We start from the raw sequence: 21,288 nt of genomic DNA, 5'->3' as shown, positions 1-21,288 counted from the left end.
GTAAGTGGCATGTCATCTGACACTTTAAAAGGATAAAAAGACCTCAGTGTTTAACAGAGTGAAAACTGCTTTCTGCTTTTACCTTACTGTTCACAATCCATTAGGGCACCATGTTACATTTGACATACAGCACAGTGCTCGGTCTGGAGGGACTGGATGATGGAAACATGACAATGGACAGGAAATCAAAAAAGTCTTACAGCACAAAAAAAGCAACTATAAATATTTAGGTGCCTGCAGTGTGTGCATCAGTATCAGTGGTTTATCATATGACTGCCTGGTAGCCTATATTAAATAACTTGTAGATAATAAGGGTTTAAATCAGAAGGAATCATGTTTTTCTTCTCTTTTGTGAGAAAGATCTCACATCTTACTGACATCAAACAGATGAACAGGTACATCTGAATATGCAATCCCACAATGAGGTTTGTTTTTAATAAGATCTTTGATCTATTTCAGTCAGCTTTTTGCAGTTTGTGTGGTGCAAATTATAAGACAAAGAGGGCAAAAATGATTGTGAAAAAGGTAAATTATAATTGCTTTTGGCACAAAATTCTTTATTAACATTAAAAGTGGAACTAACAGGGGAAATTATTTTAAATATAACCACTTAAAAGCACATGTCAGTGTTTTATAATTTTATAATTCACAGTATGCTGATTAAATGACTTTTATACTACGGGGCTGTTGAATGCTTGAATCTGACTTGTTGACAAACGTTCTAAGGTGTGCAATTATTTTCATGTTCAAGTAGTTCCAGGCAGGTCTTGACCTGAAAAAAGAATAAAAGAAAAAACAAATTATTTCCATGTTTTTTTTGCCACAAAATTACTCTCTCCTACATCCACACACATACAGTACAGACACACATACAGTGTCAGTGCTACTCCCGTCTGAGAAAGAAGGTCCCACCTCAATGAAATTGGCCATGGGGCTGCTGATAACAGCTTAACCATCCTCAGGAACCACGGTTGGTTTTGCCAGAGTGGTGCCACGAGTAAAACTGAGCATCTGTCTTCCCTGACTCGGTTGATGACTCAGGGTAGCAGAGCTACAGAAGGTAAGATGACTTAGAGTGACTTGAGGCAGCGGAAGAACTGGCCCGCTTCGGCAGGAAGTGGCTCATCGCCTGCGACGACTTCTGGGCCACTGTAAAATGCTCAGCGAAGCCATCCATTGTGGAACCGATCAGACAGGAGTCTTGTAGGCATCCTTGATCTCTATCAAGTTCCTCCAAAGGTGGCGCTCAAGGACCACCAAATTGGCCATAGCACAACCTATCGCTTGGGCTGTAGACTTAAGGCCAATTTATACTTCTGTGTCGAGTGTACGCCGTAGCTACGCCGTAGGCTGTGTGATGCGCGCGAACCCTACGCCGTACCCTACGCCGTACCCTGACGCGCACCTCTCCAAAAATGTAACAACGCGTTAATTCTACGCGGACCACAAGCGCTGTGATTGGTCTGCCAGAACCCCTCCCTCAGGTCAATAAATAAATAAAAAATCTGCGATAGGAGTGTGTGTGTGTGTGTGTGTGTGTGTGTGACCAGAAATGGGATGATAGTTTCTTCCTTATGTCTGCTATAACACAATATTTTGTAGTCCAGAGATTACCACTACTGAAAACAGCGCCACGAGCTCTGCATGATTTCACAAACGCATTCCAGCGCCAGATCGCCTCTTATTTAACTCTACTAATCAACTAGAGATGCTTAATTTGTATTAGATCCAACAACTCAAGCTGCAAGAAAAGCCGCTATCTCACTGCTAATACTCCAAAAATGAATGTACACATTCTACACAACAAGCTGTTTCTTCTTCGGCTGTTGTCTTGATTACACCATCATGCCCGAGGACACTGCCTACTAGCGTCTGCATATGTAATTGCACATTGACGCGGACAACAACGCAAAAGTATAAAACCAACGCGTTACTTGCGGCGTAGAGGATACGGCGTAGGTCCGACGCAGAAGTATAAATCAGCCTTTAGTGGTGCACAGGGTGAGGTCTGTTGTGCAACGCAATTTGAAGGCCCAGTGTCTGGACCAGTTTCATCCATGGCATGCAGAAGCTTGGTCTGGTAGACTTGAAAGACCGCCATTGTATGAAGGGCGGATCCAGCTTGACCATTTGCGGCATACGCTCTGGACACGAGGGTAAATGTTGTTTTGCATGGCTTAGAGGGATGGGCAGCTCTCCCAGTCGAGGGCCGTGGGCAGGCAGAAATGCACGATGACGGCCCCTTACAGTGGGGGAAGCTTTTTCAACCGAGGTGAGGTGACGGTGACTGAGGTGACGGTGACGCATGTTGAGTAGGGGGCGCGCCACCATGACTTTGTGGACTTACTACACAACACAGCCAAATACAGAAACTTATGCAACAACACAACCATATACAGAAACATATGGAAATACTCAAAACACAACCAAATACAGAAACGCCTGCAAATACTCACAACACAACCAAATACAGAAACGCGCTGCTAATACTCACAACACAACCAAATACAGAAACGTGCTGCAAATTCTCACAACACAACCAAATACAAAAACGTCTGCAAATACTCACAACACAACCAAATACAAAAACGTCTGCATATACTCACAACACAACCAAATACAGAAACGCCCTGCAAATACTCACAACATAACCAAATACAAAAACGCCCTGCAAATACTCACAACACAACCAAATACAGAAACTCCCTGCAAATACTAACAACACAACCAAATACAGAAATGCCCTGCAAATACTCACAACACAACCAAATACAGAAACGTCTGCAAATACTCACAACACAACCAAATACAGAAACTCCCTGCAAATACTAACAACACAACCAAATACAGAAATGCCCTGCAAATACTCACAACACAACCAAATACAAAAATGCCCTGCAAATACTCACAACACAACCAAATACAGAAACGTCTGCAAATACTCACAACACAACCAAATACAGAAACTCCCTGCAAATACTAACAACATAACCAAATACAGAAATGCCCTGCAAATACTCACAACACAACCACACACAGAAACGTCTGCAAATACTCACAACACAACCAAATACAGAAACATGCTGCAAATACTCACAACACAACCACATACAAAAACGTCTGCAAATACTCACAACACAACCAAATACAGAAATGCCCTGCAAATACTCACAACACAACCACATACAAAAACGGCCTGCAAATACTCACAACACAACCAAATACAGAAACATGCTGCAAATACTCACAACCCAACCAAATACAAAAATGTCTGCAAATACTCACAACACAACCAAATACAGAAATGCCCTGCAAATACTCACAACACAACCAAATACAAAAAGCCCTGCAAATACTCACAACACAACCAAATACAGAAACGTGCTGCAAATACTCACAACACAACCTCATACAAAAACGTCTGCAAATACTCACAACACAACCAAATACAGAAACGCCATGCAAATACTCACAACATAACCAAATACAAAAACGCCCTGCAAATACTCACAACACAACCAAATACAGAAACGCCCTGCAAATACTCACAACATAACCAAATACAAAAACGGCCTGCAAATACTCACAACACAACCAAATACAGAAACATCTGCAAATACTCACAACACAACCAAATACAGAAACGCAGATCAGGATGTTAAAATAAACAAAAAACTCACCTTTCAGGTCATCGACAGCATTGACGAGTAGACACAGTGAACAATAAGCAGTCCCAGCAAGTTCGTCACTTGTGGTCTGTGCTATTTGCAGACTGTTTAGTTGCGTTGTGAGCGCATTTCTCTATTTGGTGGTCATAATGATTCGCTCAACATCACAAATCTATTGATTTTCTCTTTCATTGTTTCTGGAGTATGATACAATTTCACACTCAATATCTCTTTTTGTTTAAATGCCTGATGGAGACTTCAAAGCCTCAAAAGGTGATCACATCGAGGGGTGAGAACCAGAGGGACATAAGTGAAATTTTGGGTGAAATGGAGATATTCTTGCCCCTGTGCATCTGACGAGGTAGAATAATTGCCATAAATATTTATGGCTACACTGGCTGCCACTTTAACTCAACTTTTATGAACAGTTTACCCAAGTCCATCAAAGAGTGCATTTGGGAGAGCTAGGAATAAAACTGTTACTTTGTACCTTTGTCCAACTACATGTCCAGCATTATTCATACCTCTATCACAGCACACTTAAAGCTCTGCTGCAGTAGCACTATCACCTGTCTCATAGCAACTGCCTCTTTGTGCTGTCCACATCACCATGACATTTCAAAGATAATACACCGATGAAACCATTATCAGGGAAAGAAAGTGCAAGCATTAGTCAAAGAAATTACATAAATAAATGCAAAGGCAGATCTAAAGAAGTTAATTATTAGCATTCAAATGTTTAGGAGAACATTTTATCCAGTGGGAGCCCTTTAATGAGGTCAGATATCGAAAGCATAATGTATGATAATGGACATGTGTAGAGTCACAGAGAAGACCAAACACAAGAAATGAGAGGCAGAAAAAAGGTCTTCCACAGAAGATTGTGATAATAAGGTTGAGGTCAGTTAGAGTGAGATCAGTTCAAGAGATGAATGAAGCTTATTCTGAAAACTACATTTTCAGGACAATAGAAAACATTTATTACCAATGTAAAGCATAAACAAAAGTCTCTGATTAAAGGGATAGTTCACCAAATAATGAAAATTCTGTCATTATTTCCTCACCCTCATGTCACTCCTAACCCATATTTTCTTTCATCTGTGCAACACAAAAGGAGAAATATTAAAGTTCCTCTTTTATATGCAATTGCAGTAAATGGGGACTTTCAAGCATCAAAAATGATGCAAAACTACCATAATACTGTGATAAAAGTCGTCCATACGACGTGTGCTATATTCCAGGTTTTAGATAAAATTTTGTAATTGAAGTTTTTATTAACTGAAATTGTCTTGACATGTGCTGGTATGTTCGTGAAAGAAGTATTAAAGGAGATTTAAGTTCCAAGGAGATAGCAAGTTTCAGACTGTTCCTGCTCCATTGCTTCTGAAGACTTCACTGTAAAAAAGTATTGTATTTTTAACTGTAAAAGACTAAAAATGTTACAATGAAACTGTTAATTGGTTAAAAATGAGTTCCCATAAATAACAGAGGCCAGCTAGTAGACTCACTGTGCGAGTACACCCCACTCCTCTGATCTCAAAAGACGCTAGCGTCCGACTCTAATGCTGCATGGCGGACCGGGGTTCGAGTCCTGATTGGGCAGGTTCAAACGGTAGGGGTTGCATTGGTGCCGTGACCCGGATGGGAGTGAGGTTTAGGGAGCCCGATCTCATGAAAATACGTATAAATAATACGAGTGTGCAATCTCGTGGAATGTATACGGCAAAATGAGTTTTGGAGTGCATATGGTACGCCGTTTTTCCCGTGCATATGATACGCACTTTATGGCGTATTATACGTACAAACCCCCCACCCCCTACCCTCACCCTACCCAAAAGCGTGTCATGTATACGCCATAAAGTGCATATCATGCACGCGAAAAACTGCGTACCATATGCACTCCAAAACTCATTTTGGCGTATACATTCCACGAGATTGCACACTCATACTATTGATACGCATTGTCATGAGATCGTGTTGGGTTTAGGGGGGTGAGTGTAACGGAGGCCAGCTAGTAGCCTAGTTGCTGTGCGAGTAAACCTCACTCTCTAGCGAATGACACTAAGGGCTGCAGCCTTTAGCCTCCTTGTTAGAGCATCTGACTCTCATGTCGGCAGACCTGGGTTCAAATCCCGCTTGGAGCGGGCTGGTTCAAACAAGAGGGGTTACACTTACACTTCACATTTGATTTGTTTTCCCATTTTAATAATTATGTTTATTATCAGTTATACTGGATTAGGGGTTTACATCTCATGCTGTTAAATTAATGTTTATTTCATTATTTTACTGCCATGTGTGTAACCATGATGATGTTCAGTTTGTGAAACTAGTTTTTATATTGGCTTGTGGAAAAGCTACTTGTAATGAACTTTGATCCATCATGTGGTTTCTCTTTTTTTTTTTTTTTATAAAAAACTATATGTTCTCATAAATTTCTCATTTTACGTTCTATAGAGAAAATAACGCGATGGTTTGGCAACATTAAGGTGAGTACATATATTGTCTTTTAAAAATAAAAATAATTGACAAAATGGACAGACACATCATCAGAAATGCATTAATCAAGAACATTATTGTATTTCTTTTATGTGATGACAAAATGGAAAATGGATACAGAGAGGGAAGAGTTTGTTATAATGCACCAGTGTATAATTTAATGAATCAGCCCTCAGACACACACAAGTTGTCTTGATTCAGATGGGGTTTGTTAGTGCTAGTGAGTGACACAGACAGTGACGCAGACTGATGATGACACCATTATAGATTGCTTTCAGAAAATATATTCATTATTTAGAGACTCCATTCAGATAACTTTGAAATTCACTTAATGAGCAGCTTTTTTCATAGCATTTCAAGATGTATATATACCATATTTATTTATATGGATGGCGTTTTCGACTCTTCAGTTATTAAGTCTAGACTATAGGCTATTTACATAGACTTTCCTGGCTATGCACAAGCCTTTGCACTCATTAGACACTTACACATTGTGCATAGGTTTAAGCAGCTTATACTGAACAAACAATGATTAGTTTCTCATTCGCATTCGTTTTTTTTCACTGTTTAGTGACTAAGCATAAACAAATTATTAGTGAACTTTGGCTGAAGTATTCTTTTAAGACTCACTGTTATGATAAATGAATAACCAGTGAAGTCTCCAATTATAAACATTAGCTGCTTCTTAAATATAACTGGTTTACTGTTTCATTAACATGCCCTCCAAGAAGCTCAATTTTGTGGCAACAGGGACACCGCGTGGAATTCAGAAGAATTACGTCTAGGAATTTGAGCTCAGTGATGTTTTGGGTTTGAGAGGAGAAACATGTGTTGTTGTAGGCCACGTTGTACAAGGCGTGATTTAACATGCATTTGTATTTCTGGACTCGACCAGCTTATGACTTGGATATTTTGCCTTTATACGTATATAGTCTAGACCTATTGAGCGGACTATTTTGATGTTTTATTAAGGCTATATGATAATAGGCCTACAGTTTTACTGATTCCTTACAGGATACAATTCACGTGACAAGAGAACGGGAAAAACGTGATATGATTAAATATGCTTCATCAATTTTGATCGATTCAAGATGTCCTTTTGCATCTGCTCAAACAATTAAGAAACAACTAATCGACATTTAATCTTCGCGTTACATCCTGTAGCCTACACTGCACAACATCATAAACGCATCAGTAAAACAAAATCTGCGGTGTCCTTAAAAGAGAACCACGTTGATTATAAATGCATTATTAACATAAAAAATACCAACATAAATAATATATAACTTATTCCTTCACTTATAAATCAATAACATTTAGCCAATAGCATTCACAAAATGTAACAATATTTTGTAATGCTATTTATAAATCGATTTTTTTTTTTTAATATCTATATACATGGAAATAACATAACGATACTAATGATAATTCTGTATTATACTCTACGCTTGGGTTCTTTTATTATCCCAGGGCTACTGCACCTGTGCCGTCTTTAAATGACGCTCACGCAGGTACCTTGCGTCATGCGCAGAGGCTGAAACGCGGAAGCAACATTCCACGTCACTTGAGGTGGATTTAGCGCGAGCCAGCCTGGATTCTGACAGGAGAATTTAGCGCTTCCTTGACGTGAAACTCGCCGGATGTGATGCCACGAACATTTTGGCTTTACGCTCAAACGGACAGCGAACGGAATATTTGCGGGTTGTAAACGGAGAATTCGTCTCAAGGTAATGTTTGTGTGCGGGTCTGTACTGCGGTCAGAGGCGGCTGCTGAATGTCGCCGTTTTATTGGTTAGTCAGTGTTTCCTGACGCCGTGTGTCCATCAGTGCAGATGATATGATGGCTATATATAATTATAATAGGTCTGTATTTCGCTATTGCTGAGTCTAAAACAAAGCGAGTTACCTAAACAGGAAGCATTTTTGTGCTCCATAGAAGTACTAAGATTCCCAAATATGAAGAACGCGCGTATGATGTCCAAAAATGCTGTTTAGAGAGGCAGCTCACATCAGCTTGTTGTAGGTTATGGGCCCTTTTTACTTTGATTCACTGATCGTGGCATTATGGATATTCTTGCTCCCTTCTCTTGGCATAATTTTTCAGATTTTATGATAGATAAACTACTTATTAATTTTTTTTTGCTAGCGTATAACGTCTCTAAATGTCCCTTATGTCAAGTGAGATGCACCTGTCTCCACACAATTACATTATTTATTTACATAGTTCACAAATTGATCTTTTGTTTATTACATTGGCATTGCCATGATTATTATGTTATCTAAAATAAAAGTGTGCTGTAGTATTTGTCATTACCTATTAAAATTAGTGCTAGAGAAAAATAGATTAATCACATCCAAAATAAAAGTTTGTGTTTACATAGTATATATGTGTGTACTTTTGTATAATTATTATGTATATATTAATACACAGGCATGCATTTTTATATTTTCATAAATTCTTATTTATATATATATATATATATATATATATATATATATATGCAAATATTTCTTAAATATATATATATTTATTTATATATATATATATGCAAATATTTCTTAAATATATATATATTTATTTATTTATATATGCAAATATTTCTTAAATATATATATATATTTATTTATTTATATATATGCAAATATTTCTTAAATATATATATATATTTATTTATTTATATATTTATTTATTTATTTATTTATTTTTATTTATATATATATATATATATATATATATATATATATATATATATATATATATATATATATATATATATATATATATATATATATATTATACACACATAATAATTATACACAGTACACACACATATATTATGTAAACACAAACGTTTATTTTGGATGGGATTAATCACGATTTATTTTTCTCAAGCACTAATTAAAACACATCAGGTCAATCAAGCTAAGTAACGCTGTCAAGGGTGTATTCAACTGTCACTACTGTGTTATGGGGTGTGTGCATGTTTTGTACATTTTTTTCAGAGGAAACACCTTCACATTACCTTTACTGATTCACTGTGATTTTCAGGACACTATTGGCAGTAGGTCAGCACAGTCTGCTTAATGTGCTGTAATTGTGCTCAGCAAACAGTAATGCAGCCCTCCTGGATTTTTCCCCTGTGAATCTAAATCTTTTTGTCTAGGGTGGGACATTTTTTTGCCTACAAGATGCAGTGAATGCAGAGCTTTACCAGCCACTCAATTTTTTTTTACCAGCCGTTTTGATTAAACTAATTATTGAACTGATATACAGGTTTTTAATTCAGATTTATTTCCACATTTGAGGATCAAAAAGTGATCCCTCATAAATCCAAGAATAATACAAGAACAGGGATTAACGAAACATTGTTTTCTTATTAAATACAGTATACCTTTTTTGGGGGGGATTATTTTATTTTTTCTTTATTTGTTTTAGACATTTTAGATGATATTTAAAATGATCTGGAATTGTGCAAATGTCAAAATCAAGTGAACCTGGGGTGCTTTTGTATTTGAAATAGTGGTCATTCGATATAGGTTTTTTTTTTAATGGCTGAGCTGATATCTTAAAATGCAGGGTGGCCGATATAACACACTATTTGTTTACTGTTAAGACAAAATTCTGCCCTGAAACCAGCGGCTCTAAATATCATGTCCCTAGTCAACTTTGCCTGCGCCTGTTCCTCAATCTATAAACAAATTGGTTTGTTCATCAAGGACTAGTTTTTGTTTCTAAACAACAACAATTCTTGTCAAATGAGACGTGTTGCTTGCCATAGTGGCTGTCTGGTAAAGAATCCAAACTGACTTAAAGCTACACTGTGTAACTTTTTTAGTCTATTCTTAGCTAAAAACACTTAGTTCTTTCAAAAATATATGTGCTCATTAATGTATATTTACTTCTTTCAAGTAATAAAGTATTCTCGTAAGTTTATAATATGCCATTGAAAATACATTAGGTAATGGGATCTAACGGTGGTCGCCATGTTGCCCCTCCATCTTGAAAGTACATTAGCCAAAGAGGGACATACCCGTAAATTCAAGCTTCGCTTTTCGCGTTTTAACCGGTTTTAATACTCGATGGCACTGTACAAAATTCTCTGCCTCGCGCATGTGCGCGTCAACTTGTTCAGACTTGTCTGGTGCATGCGCAGAGAGTTTTCATCTCAGCAGCTCCAGTAACAGAGTTATACGGAGTTTTCCTGGCTTGTTTATTCCTCAAAAGTCTGTTTTTCCTTGTGTGGTATTTCTGTGCGTTAATAACTCCGTAAGTAATAATAGTTATTGTCATTGTAGATGTGTTTCAGAGTGTGTCATCGCGTAAATCAGTTGATGTCACCTCAGAAGTATTTTTGTGTCAACATACAATAGCGTAATGCTCACCTATTTGAATAATCATTCAGTTATTTTGTTATCAACAATGTTTATTCGTTTATAGAAAATATTTGCTTGTAATGTATGTTGATGGAAATATGTATCAGGTCTGATCGGCATATTAACAATTGTTATACAGAGCGCACTGCAGTGCTAACGTTAAAGCGCCGCACACACTTTTGTAACCCGACACCGCTTGTTAGCAGCGGCAGCTCCGCTCCTTTTAATGCAGCTGCCTTTAGCGCCTATATATGGTACAATAAGCTCTGGTTTACGGTTACATTATACAAATGTAACTTATAAGTATAGTTATACAGTTCTTAACTGTGTATGTATATTTACCATCCTTATTTGTTCTCTCACAGAAACCACATTTATGTACATATCCACGCAAACCTGTTTATGCCTTGCAATTGGATGACTGAATAAACATTACTAGCATCAAAGTTCACTCTGGATTAGCTGCAGTTCTTTCTAGCCGAATAATTAGGCCAGTTGAGTTCCAACCATCCCACTGCGCACAGAATATCCCACAGGCACCGTGTCGAATGTGGACGAGGTCGAACTGGAAGCCATGTTAATCTTGGACTAAATCGGCCACCGTAGGAGTTGAAACGAAATCGGAATTGAGAGGAACAGAAACTAAAGTTCACTGGATGGTCATATACCTTTTCACCACTAGATGGGGGAAAATATCACACAGTGTAGCTTTAAATTATTTGGCTGGTGGTAACTTCCAATCCTGATTGTGTCTGTTTATTCAGACCATCATGCTAATTTTGGCCTTTTTTTCTTGTCTGCAGAGTGTCTGATTTGGTGCTCGATCTTCATGGGCGAATCAGGGTCACGGCGCTCCACCCTGGTCTCCAGGCTTCCCATCTTCAGACGTAGTGTACGAAAGAGACAGGACTCGCTCCCCTCCTCACCCTCTTCCGGTGGTATCGGCAATGGCGTCCACACTTCCTCTCCATCCAGCACGAACTCCAGCTCCAGCAGCACGGGCAAACGCCGCAGCCTGTTCCGCGCTCCGTCACTCAGCTTCCACAGCAAGAGGAACAGCGACCCGACCCAGCTCAGCCTGGACAATCACAGCCAGGATTCTGAAGACGTCTTTCGAGACAGTTGCATCTCAAAGACGCGGCATTCGTTCGGATTCGGCGGACACAAGAAGAAGATCCCACGATCTCAGACAGAAAACCTTGAGAAAGTGTCAGCCAACCGCAATGTGTTCATTAACTGCATCAGCTCACGGACGAATGAGGGAGATGATTCGGGGTTCCTCGATGACGTGAGCAGCAAGAGATCTTCTAAGCACAAGAAGATGCTGCCCAAGTCCTTCTCAGCTCACCAGCGGGTTTCCAAAAACTTGTCCAATGTCCTGGATCAGGCTAATGGTCAGGATAGCGCAGAAGAGCCTCCTAAAACTGGTACCCCAGGTTCCTGGCCTGGAGAATTGGCTGAGAGTTCTCTACAGTCACCCATGATCTCAGAAGACCGCACCACAGCAATCACACCATCCGATTTCGTTCACGTCACCGAAGACTCTGTCTCGGAAGTGGACGCTTTGCCTGCCCCCAGCCCAGCTGCTCCACCTGAAACCTTTAGCCAAGCTGTTTCTACCTCACAGGTGTCCATCACCCCAGCCCAGACTGTCACGGAAAAGCCCTTACTGCCAGATACCAGCCACACAGCCAACACACAGTGCGAGAGCACAACTGCCCATACAGAACCAGTAACGCTGCAGACGGTGAAAGAGCTGAACCTTGACACTGATCCTAATGCAAACGTTAACCCTGACCAGTCAGAGGCCAGTGAGATTGAACAAGCTCCAGAATTAAGTGAGGGCAGCAGCTCCAATCCAGACACCCGTGAGAGGAGGTCCAGGAACGCTTTTCTCATCCAGCAGGCAGGAAGGTCATCGGGCCTGAGCAAACTGGAGACCAGGCCAAGTCACCTGAGAAAGCCACACACAGGTAATGTCAGCGAACTCGCTTGCTGTTTTGTGTTCATAGTGTTTTAAAGGGTTAGTTCACCCAAAAATGAAAATTCTGTCAGTAATTACTCACCCTCATGTTGTTCCAACCATGTAAGACCTTCGTTCATCTTCGGAACATAATTTAGTATATTTTTGATGAAATCTGAGAGCTGTCTCACTCCTCCATAGGCTTTCAGAGGGACTGAAACTTGATGGCCCAGAATAGTAAGTATAAACGTCATTTAAGGAGTCCAAATGACTACAGTGGCTCTGTATTAAGTCTATCATGCGACGAAAATACTTTTTGAGCGGAAAAACAACAAAAATAACGACTTTATCACACTATTATTGTTGTTCAATTTGAGCCTCTGACGAGAGTTCGCGGGAGTGCCACGACGCATGCGTGAGAACTGAGATTACGGCGTTCTTCTTCTACTACTACTTGACTGGCTGCTCACTCTTTCGGAGTAGGGTTAATCTCAGTTCTCGCGCCTGCGTCGTGGCACTGCCGCGAACTCTCGTCAGAGGCTCAAATTGAACAACAATAATAGTGTGATAAAGTCGTTATTTTTGTTGTTTTTCCGCTCAAAAAGTATTTTCGTCGCATGATAGACTTAATACTGAGCCACTGTAGTCATTTGGACTCCTTAAATGAAGTTTTTACTTACTATTCTGGGCCATCAAGTTTCAGTCCCTCTGAAAGCCTATGGAGGAGTGAGACAGCTCTCAGATTTCATCAAAAATATACTAAATTATGTTCCGAAGATGAACGAAGGTCTTACATGGTTGGAACAACATGAGGGTGAGTAATTACTGACAGAATTTTCATTTTTGGGTGAACTAACCCTTTAAGTGTATAAATATACACACATACAGATATTACGCAGCGCCTGAAAATAGTCCCCAGCACGCTCCCTGTGCAAGCAGGTTGTCACGTTGGTTATGTTGACGGAAGTTAGCCTATTTTCAGGCGCTGTAATATCATTGCGCCACTGCTTCCATGGTACGGCAGCAAAGTTCCTTGATTATTACACAGGAATGAGAGTATAGTTCCTAGCCATATCGGCCTAGAAAATTGCAACTTTTCATTTTCCGTTGGCCTTAGTACACGATGTAACTACAGAAGAGTCAAGTTTTAAATAGGAAAAATATCGATACTCTTTGGTAATTTTTTTGAGCGCGATGCTAACGGTCTAATCGGATTCAATGATCTATGCTAAGCTATGCTAAGTGCTACCGCCAGACCCGGAGATCGGCTGAATGGGTTTGAAAACGGTGAAACTCAACTGTTTAACTCTAGGGGAGTTGGAAAATCAGTCAAAAATAGTGGCGTGTTCCTTTAACAAAGAAGTTCTGATGGAAATTATTCACATGCTTGTTCCATGACAAAAACAAGGTAATCTTTGATCTTTAAAACCGGTTCCATTAATCTATACAATTTCATACCTAGCTTTTATGTCCTCGGAGCTTCCTAGATGATTTTCTGCTTCTACACCGATTATGAAGTGCTCATCTGATGGACACTTTAATATCCCATGATCCCATGGGTGTTGAAGAGCTGTCAGCTTCAAAAACAACAACCAAATAAATTGTCTTCATGATTGTTGGTAGTGCATCGTAGGACAAAAAGACATGATCAGCTACAGCACATTTCCCTGTTTATACACGGCTTCTTTCCAAATAAATAAAAAATGGGCCTGAAATATTGTTGTGACTTGAAATGTATTTTTTATAAGAGAAGGGATCGCAGAGAGAGATGAGATGCATGATTCTAGCATAGCTATATTTAGAAATATACATTGTTTCAGTGTGTATAAAAAAATCACAAAATACCACGCTTGGCCAATCAGCATGAAGTATTCCAGAGAGCTGTGTAATATGCTAATTGTGAAATCTGCTGGAGACATATTAAACATCAGATACAATTAATGGCTCATTATTTATTATATTATCATATTTTTGATTTAAAAAATGACATTTAATCCCTCATGTATTGAGCTATAAAGGCACTGCAAAACATATAGCCTTACACTGAATGTGTAACTGATCTTTACAGTTTTGAGAACTACTGACAGCTTAAACTATTATTTTTATACACGCACACGAAACCTGGAAACACCCCACCCATAGAAATAATATATTGTGCTTCAGTTTGCCTGCATTTTTCTTATGACCCATGATTTCTCTTTCGTAAATTATACTTTTACGTTGCGAGTGCTTTCACTCCAGAGTGCCTGTGGCTAAGAAGGTTTATGGGAAACTAACCAGCTCCACTGTATTGAATTTCCTCTAGTGGTGACTTGATATTGGCTTTACTACAGATCCTCTTGCAGGAGAGAGTGAACTCTACACTCAGTGGGTTCATTTACAATTATAGGCTTAGGGTGATTCATTAATATTCATGTCAATGATTAAGTTATTTTTAAGGTTATTAAGATCTTTTAGTCATACTCGCTTATCTTTATATAGGAGGAAAGATGTCTAGAGACAGTGTTCATAGCAAATTTTTTTTTTTTTTTTTTTTTAATTTAGATTTGCTAGAAATTTTAGTTTGTGTTGCTTGTTTCCTTGTGAATACATTATCAGTATTATTGGGTCTTTTCTGCAATTTTTCTTGTGACTGTGTAGGTTTTAGGCTTTCACTGAATTTTAAGTGTTTATGATGATACTGTACTGTACTGTACTGTACTGTACTAAAACAAAACTATCGATGCTTGGCTGGACTCTTTCACCTCTCCGTGTTGTTTAGCTTTCAATACCTCGTTTAAGAGATAAACTAAATATTACTTTTTACTCAAATCTGGTGCAGTGGGTGAGTTGTAGTTTGCCTCATGCTTAACACTTCTTTTTTTGTGTATATAATAAATATCTTTGCTAGATGCATTGCGTGTTCTTCAGATTATGACCTACAGCCTAATTGAGGTCTGTCTCTGTACATACAACAAGATTCTGTAGACATTTTAATCAGTTGGCGGAAACTTGGTATCAAAGTGGTTTTCCTATCCCACCCCAGAAGTTTGTAATGCTGACCAAAGCTGCATTTATTGGATTAAATATACAGTAAAAACTGTAATATTGTGAAATATTATTACAATTACGAAATATTCATTAGTCATTACTTGATCCTTCAGAAATCTTTCTAATATGCTGATTTGGTGCTCAAGAAACTTTTGTAACATTATAAATGCCTTTACTGTCACATTTTGATCATTTAATGTATTCTTGCTGAATAAAAGCTCAGTAAAAGTATTAAAAACAAACTTGAATGGTAGGATTTATTAATAAATCTTTTACTGATATTTGCTTATAATAGATACTAATGTTAAACATTTATATTATATCTTTTAATATTTTATTATATAGATATGGATCTTGGTTATATACTTTTAATATTAAATATGCCAGGCCATCAATTTAAAGCTATGTTAACTATTTATTAAACCTTATATAATGTTGGTTATGTGCCCTACAAGGGCTATGAATCTTTGGGTAGATAGCGAATTGATGAACAATTCATAGGTTTTCAATTCATTAGCTATTAGATTCAAGATGATTCACGATAAAATTCGATGTGATTTGATTAAGGATTATTAAATTCATTGCACAACATCTTCATTAAAGGGATAGTTCACCCAACAATGAAAATTCTGTCATAATTTACTCACCCTCAAGTTTTTCAAACCTGTATGAGTTTCTTTGTTCTGCTGAACACAAAAGAAGATATTTTGAAGAATGTTTGTAGCCAAGCAGATCGAGCAACCATTGACTACCAGAGTATTTTTTCCCCTACTATGGTAGTCAATGGTTGCTGCTTGGTTACAAACATTCTTCAAAATATTTTCTTTTGTGTTCAGCAGAACAAAGATACTCATACAGGTTTGGAACAACTTCAGGATGAGGAAATGATGACAGAATTTTAATTTTTGGGTGAACTATCCCTGTAATTCACGCTATGTAGTAATTATATATTATGCAGTAATTATATATATATATATATATATATATATATATATATATTTTATTAATTTATATTTTTGAATCACTATTGAATCATGATTCATTTGATTCTTAGCTAAAATCGATTATTGACTGAAATAAACGATTCACGATTCAAAAATCTGTGCCATATGCATTTTCAGGATTTGTAATCGATGCATTGAGAAAGCAAGTGAATCGCTGCACCTCTAATGCTTACTAATGAGAATTATAGTAAATGATGATGTATTGTACACTTTCCAGAACTGCTATATAACTCAAAACTGTTGGCCAAGTAGCTCTTTGTTTTGATGGATATGATTCCATATGTGTTTTATCCTTCACAGTGTCCATGTGCAGCAGCGTGAGCCCATACCATGAGGTGATGCGCATGGAGAGACGTCTACGGTCTGCTTCTGAGGGTGCAGGAGGACCCAGACTTCACCTCAGCCTCAGGGATCCTCACTGCATGGAGGGCAACACTTTATCCAAGCAGAGAACCAGTTCCTCATCTTCTAAACTGGGCAGCCTGGTATGTATGAATGTGATTCCATTGCTCAAACTCATATTTTCAGAAATTAGTAGTTGATTTGGTCTATTTGATCTAAATGTGTGTCTTTGAAAACCAATGATGTAGACTCTCACTGCATCTTCCGAGGGATTAAATTCCCACCCAGCGATATAATCGCAGTGCTTAATTAAACAGACAAATCCTCTCACACCATTTTAGCCAGCAGGTCAGCAGGGCCAGCATCCATTGGCCACTTTCCCTGAACTTTCATCTGACCCTGTAGAGTGCCTCTAATATGTATTCAACCATCTGGATGTTCGTGTTATGTTGTTTTGCAGAATTTAATCTTTAAAGGTGTGCTATGAAGAATTTAAGCAAAAATAAACCCTCTCAGTTATTACATTTGATCCACTAGAAGTGTGTGGTGTTTTTTCTGTCTACAGTGACACTGCCCTGTGCCTGTGTTTTCTTATTTTCTTAAGTTGCTGTGCTCGGGACATTTCTGGGCTGCAGCCTTTGGCCAGTGAGTGTGTCCCCCTCAGCCAATAAAGATGCGCTGCACAGCTGAGGACGGGACTTTATTGTCTGTATTGTCAAAACATTTAGCTAACATTGCTATTTCCTTATAGACTGCATTCTGTGACTAAACAGATTGCTAGCCAGGCATGACAGCCAGGCATCTAACTATTATCATATCTGTTCAGTCATACACGCACACACACACACACAAAAAAAAGGCATTTGTGACCCTGGACCACAAAACCAGTCACAAGTCGCACGGGTATGTTTGTGGCAATAGCTAGCTATACATTGTATGGGTCAAAATTATGGATTTTTCTTTTATGCCAAAAATCATTAGGATATTAAGTAAAGATCATGTTCCATGAAGATATTTTGTAAATTTCCTATCATAAATGTATCAAAAATGTATTATTAGTAGTAATATGCATTGCTAAGGACCTCATTTGGAGAACTTTAAAGATTATTTTCTCAATATATATATATATATATAATATATATATATTTTTTTTTGCACCTTTAGATTCCAGATTTTCATAGTTGTATCTGGGCCAGATATTGTCCTATTCTAACAAACCATACATCAATGGAAAGCTTATTTATTTTATAGCTTTCAGATGATGTATAAATCTCAATTAAAAAAAATGTTTTACCCTTATGACTGGTCTTGTGGTCCAGGGTCACATTTATGCATGATAAACACAAATTTTGAAAAAAAATATTTGCAAAATATAGGGATGGGTGACCAAAATCTTATATCACGATATGAGTAATTTGATTTCACTATAATGGTATATATAACAATTTAGTTATTTTAGCTTTAAATAAGGTTTTTATATCAAAATTTGATAGTATTGAAATTTCATAATTCTTATCATTTGAAAAACTAATACTAGCCTAAGAACCTCTCAATCTTACTGAAGACAAATCATCTGTGATTTAAAAAAAGGGCAAAGAAAACACTTCAAGCACATCAATACTGCATAAAATGTAATCAAATGTATTAAAAACAATGCATAGTCTTTACTGTGTAAATGAAATATACTGGTGCATTTAGGCCCCGTCCACACGAAGCCAGAGCTTTCCCTATCCAATCTTCTTTTTTTCCTCATTTCAAGAAATATCTGCGTACACACGAGAGCACTGAAACCGACTCAAAACGATGTAGTATACATGCCAGGCCAGTATGTGGCGCTGTAATTCTGCCACAGAAATACACTAAAAACGGAGAAGAAGAGTTGTGGCTAGAAGGGGTACAGCAATGGTAGGAAGTGAGGCAAAATCTCACAATAAAATAACAATAAATATATTTGCTACTTACCAGATGTGTTTTATTAACGCCTACCCCAACCCTAAACTTGAAATAATGCAAATACAGTAATTAAATGACGCAATATTGATGTGCAAATGCCCAGTGCCCGTAGCTGCATCCCTTTCTAGTCTTTCCCGTGTGGGACGTGGTGTGAGGACCTCACCGTTTCACAAAATATATACGGATTGGCTGTACACACGAAAACGCAAGGGTCACCCGGTTTCAAAAAATATTGGTTTCATGCTCCCAAAATACCGGATCCGTGTGGACGAAACATTGATACGGTACAAAATTGTTACGTATAGAGCTAAACGCGTATCTGTGTGGACAGGGCCTTATTCTTATTAAAGTTACAAAAGTGATTCAGTCAAAATCAGTGAGAGATTTTCTCTTTATGTTGTTTGAATAGCATTAATAAAGAGAGCTGGTACATTTGTATGCTGTCACTTTAAGACTGACTGAACGGATTCAATATACTTGTGCGTTTTCTCTCGCAACTGTTACGTTCACTTAAAGGGAAAGTTCACCCAAAAATGAAAATTCTGTCATCTTTTATTCACCCTCAAGTTGTTCCAAACCTGTATTTGTTTCTTTGTTCTGCTGAACACAAAAGAAGATATTTTGAAGAATGTTTGTAATAAAACAGATTATGTATTTTTTCCCTACTATGGTAGTCAAGGTTGCTCTATCTGCTTGGTTACAAACATTCTTCAAAATATCATCTTTTGTGTTCAGCTTTCATGACCAAGTAGCACAGCAACGTCACATGAGCATAACCTCGATAAAGACGATAGTCCAAAATCTATTCCGGTTGACATTTCTACCAGCTAATCGTGTCTACCGGTAAATCGGCCAACCCTTGCAAAATATCTCATCAATCATCTTCCCGCATGGCAGTATTGTGGCAGAACTTGGACCTGAAGAAAAAAGAACAGTTGAATCAACTCTGAGAAGTAATTAAAAAGCTAAAAGCAGGAGATAGATATAAGAACTTTCCAAATCACTGAATATGCTGTGAAGTACAGTTAAATCAATAATTATGAAATGGAAAAGTATGGCACTGCTGCGAATCTACCTAGAACAGACTGTCCTCAAACTGAGCGCTGATGCGAAAAGTCTTGTGTGATCCTTCATTGTAACCTAATCACTTGGTCTCATGGATTCTCATTCCTCATTCCAGAGTTTGAATAGTTATGTTGTGGTTGTAAAACATATAGTTCACAGTGTCCCAACGGTTTGAACCTTTTTTTTTTCTATTGCAAGTTTTTTAAAACCACCATCTCTGTTTATTAAAAGCAGACTCCTGTCCTTTAATCTCTCCACAAGACCTCACAATAAACCTGTGGATTATGCAGCATAACATGAGCATTACTCACAGCAGGCCATTTGAAGTCCAACAGAGATTGTGTTGAAGTTGAATGCGGTTGAGTACAAGCCTGTAATGGTGGGGTACAATAAGAACAAATCCTCTGTGCTGTACTTCAGCATGCTAACAGTTAATGCTTTAACATGCTAAACCACTTTTTCCAATTTTTGTCTTGTAAATATTTAAAAATCAATTCCGAAAACATTCATTAGTTATCTTAAAGGGATAGTTCACCCAAAAAAAAGGAAAATTCTATCATCATTTACTCACCCTCAAGTTGTTCCAAACCTGTATGAATTTCTTTCTTCTGTTGAACTAAAAAGCAGATATTTTTGTTTTTAACCCGGCCGCTTTGGGGCACCATTGACTTTCATTGGTAAGAAAAAAATACTATTGAAGTCAATGGTGCCCCAGAACTGTTCAGTTTCTCACATTTTTCAAAATATCTTCCTTTGTGTTCAACAGAACAAAGAACTGTATACAGGTTTGGACAGTGTTTGAAATGGAAAAAATAAAGTACTGGTACTCACCAAAGGGGGCAGGGTTGTTTGCGGAGCGGGGTTATGGGGGGGATTGATTGGCTCTCTCGGTCCCTCGCAATGGCGTAGTTTTGGTTTGAACATAAGGATTTAATTACAAGGGAGACCATTGACGGCTCCTCATTACCATGCTTAGGCCAATGTTAACTTTCTTTTTTTTTATTTTATGTATAGCATTTGTTATGAAAAATAGCAACACAGTTTGAAACTATAGTTACAACATGCCACAGTTGTAATATAAATCTTTAGTGAAAAATCTATTCACTTAACAGATTATCTATTACAAATTCTACAACTAGTCAAAATTGACCACACTAAATACAATAGAATGTGATGCATTATAGTAAATGTGGTCATCATGAATTTAAAAAGCTTGGAGGATGATGTTTTTTATCTGTCATTTTAGTGGCTGTTTTAGATCACATTTTATCATCAGCGTTGCATAAGAACAGCTTGGCAAGTCTTAACAGTTTTGGAGCGCGCTAGTGAACGCGCCTAGCCTACGGTGGTTCGCATGCCACTCGTGCAAAATTAAACAATTGGGCTTCAGTCG

At 37.9% G+C, this 21,288-nt stretch overlaps 1 protein-coding gene across 4 annotated transcripts in view; it reads left to right on the top strand.

The window, feature by feature from the left end:
- Window positions 1–7,700: 7,700 nt before the first annotated feature.
- Window positions 7,701–21,288, top strand: part of ccser1 (coiled-coil serine-rich protein 1) — a 99,527-nt gene continuing 85,939 nt past the window's right edge. For 2 of the 4 annotated variants that reach the window (XM_079827221.1, XM_079827220.1), the window contains exons 1-3: window positions 7,701–7,891; window positions 11,342–12,511; window positions 16,836–17,020. In XM_079827221.1, coding sequence (XP_079683347.1) covers window positions 11,368–12,511; window positions 16,836–17,020 — 1,329 coding nt within the window. In that variant the 5' untranslated portion in view covers window positions 7,701–7,891; window positions 11,342–11,367. The remainder of the gene's footprint in view (window positions 7,892–11,341; window positions 12,512–16,835; window positions 17,021–21,288) is intronic. The other 2 variants (XM_079827222.1, XM_079827219.1) reach the window with 1 other exon arrangement.

Source organism: Gobio gobio (assembly GCF_949357685.1).
Source record: "Gobio gobio genome assembly, chromosome: 10".
In the NCBI taxonomy this organism is placed as follows: domain Eukaryota; kingdom Metazoa; phylum Chordata; class Actinopteri; order Cypriniformes; family Gobionidae; genus Gobio; species Gobio gobio.
The sequence above is the reverse complement of the archived record's forward strand: the minus strand, read 5'-3'. Positions and strand labels throughout refer to the sequence as shown.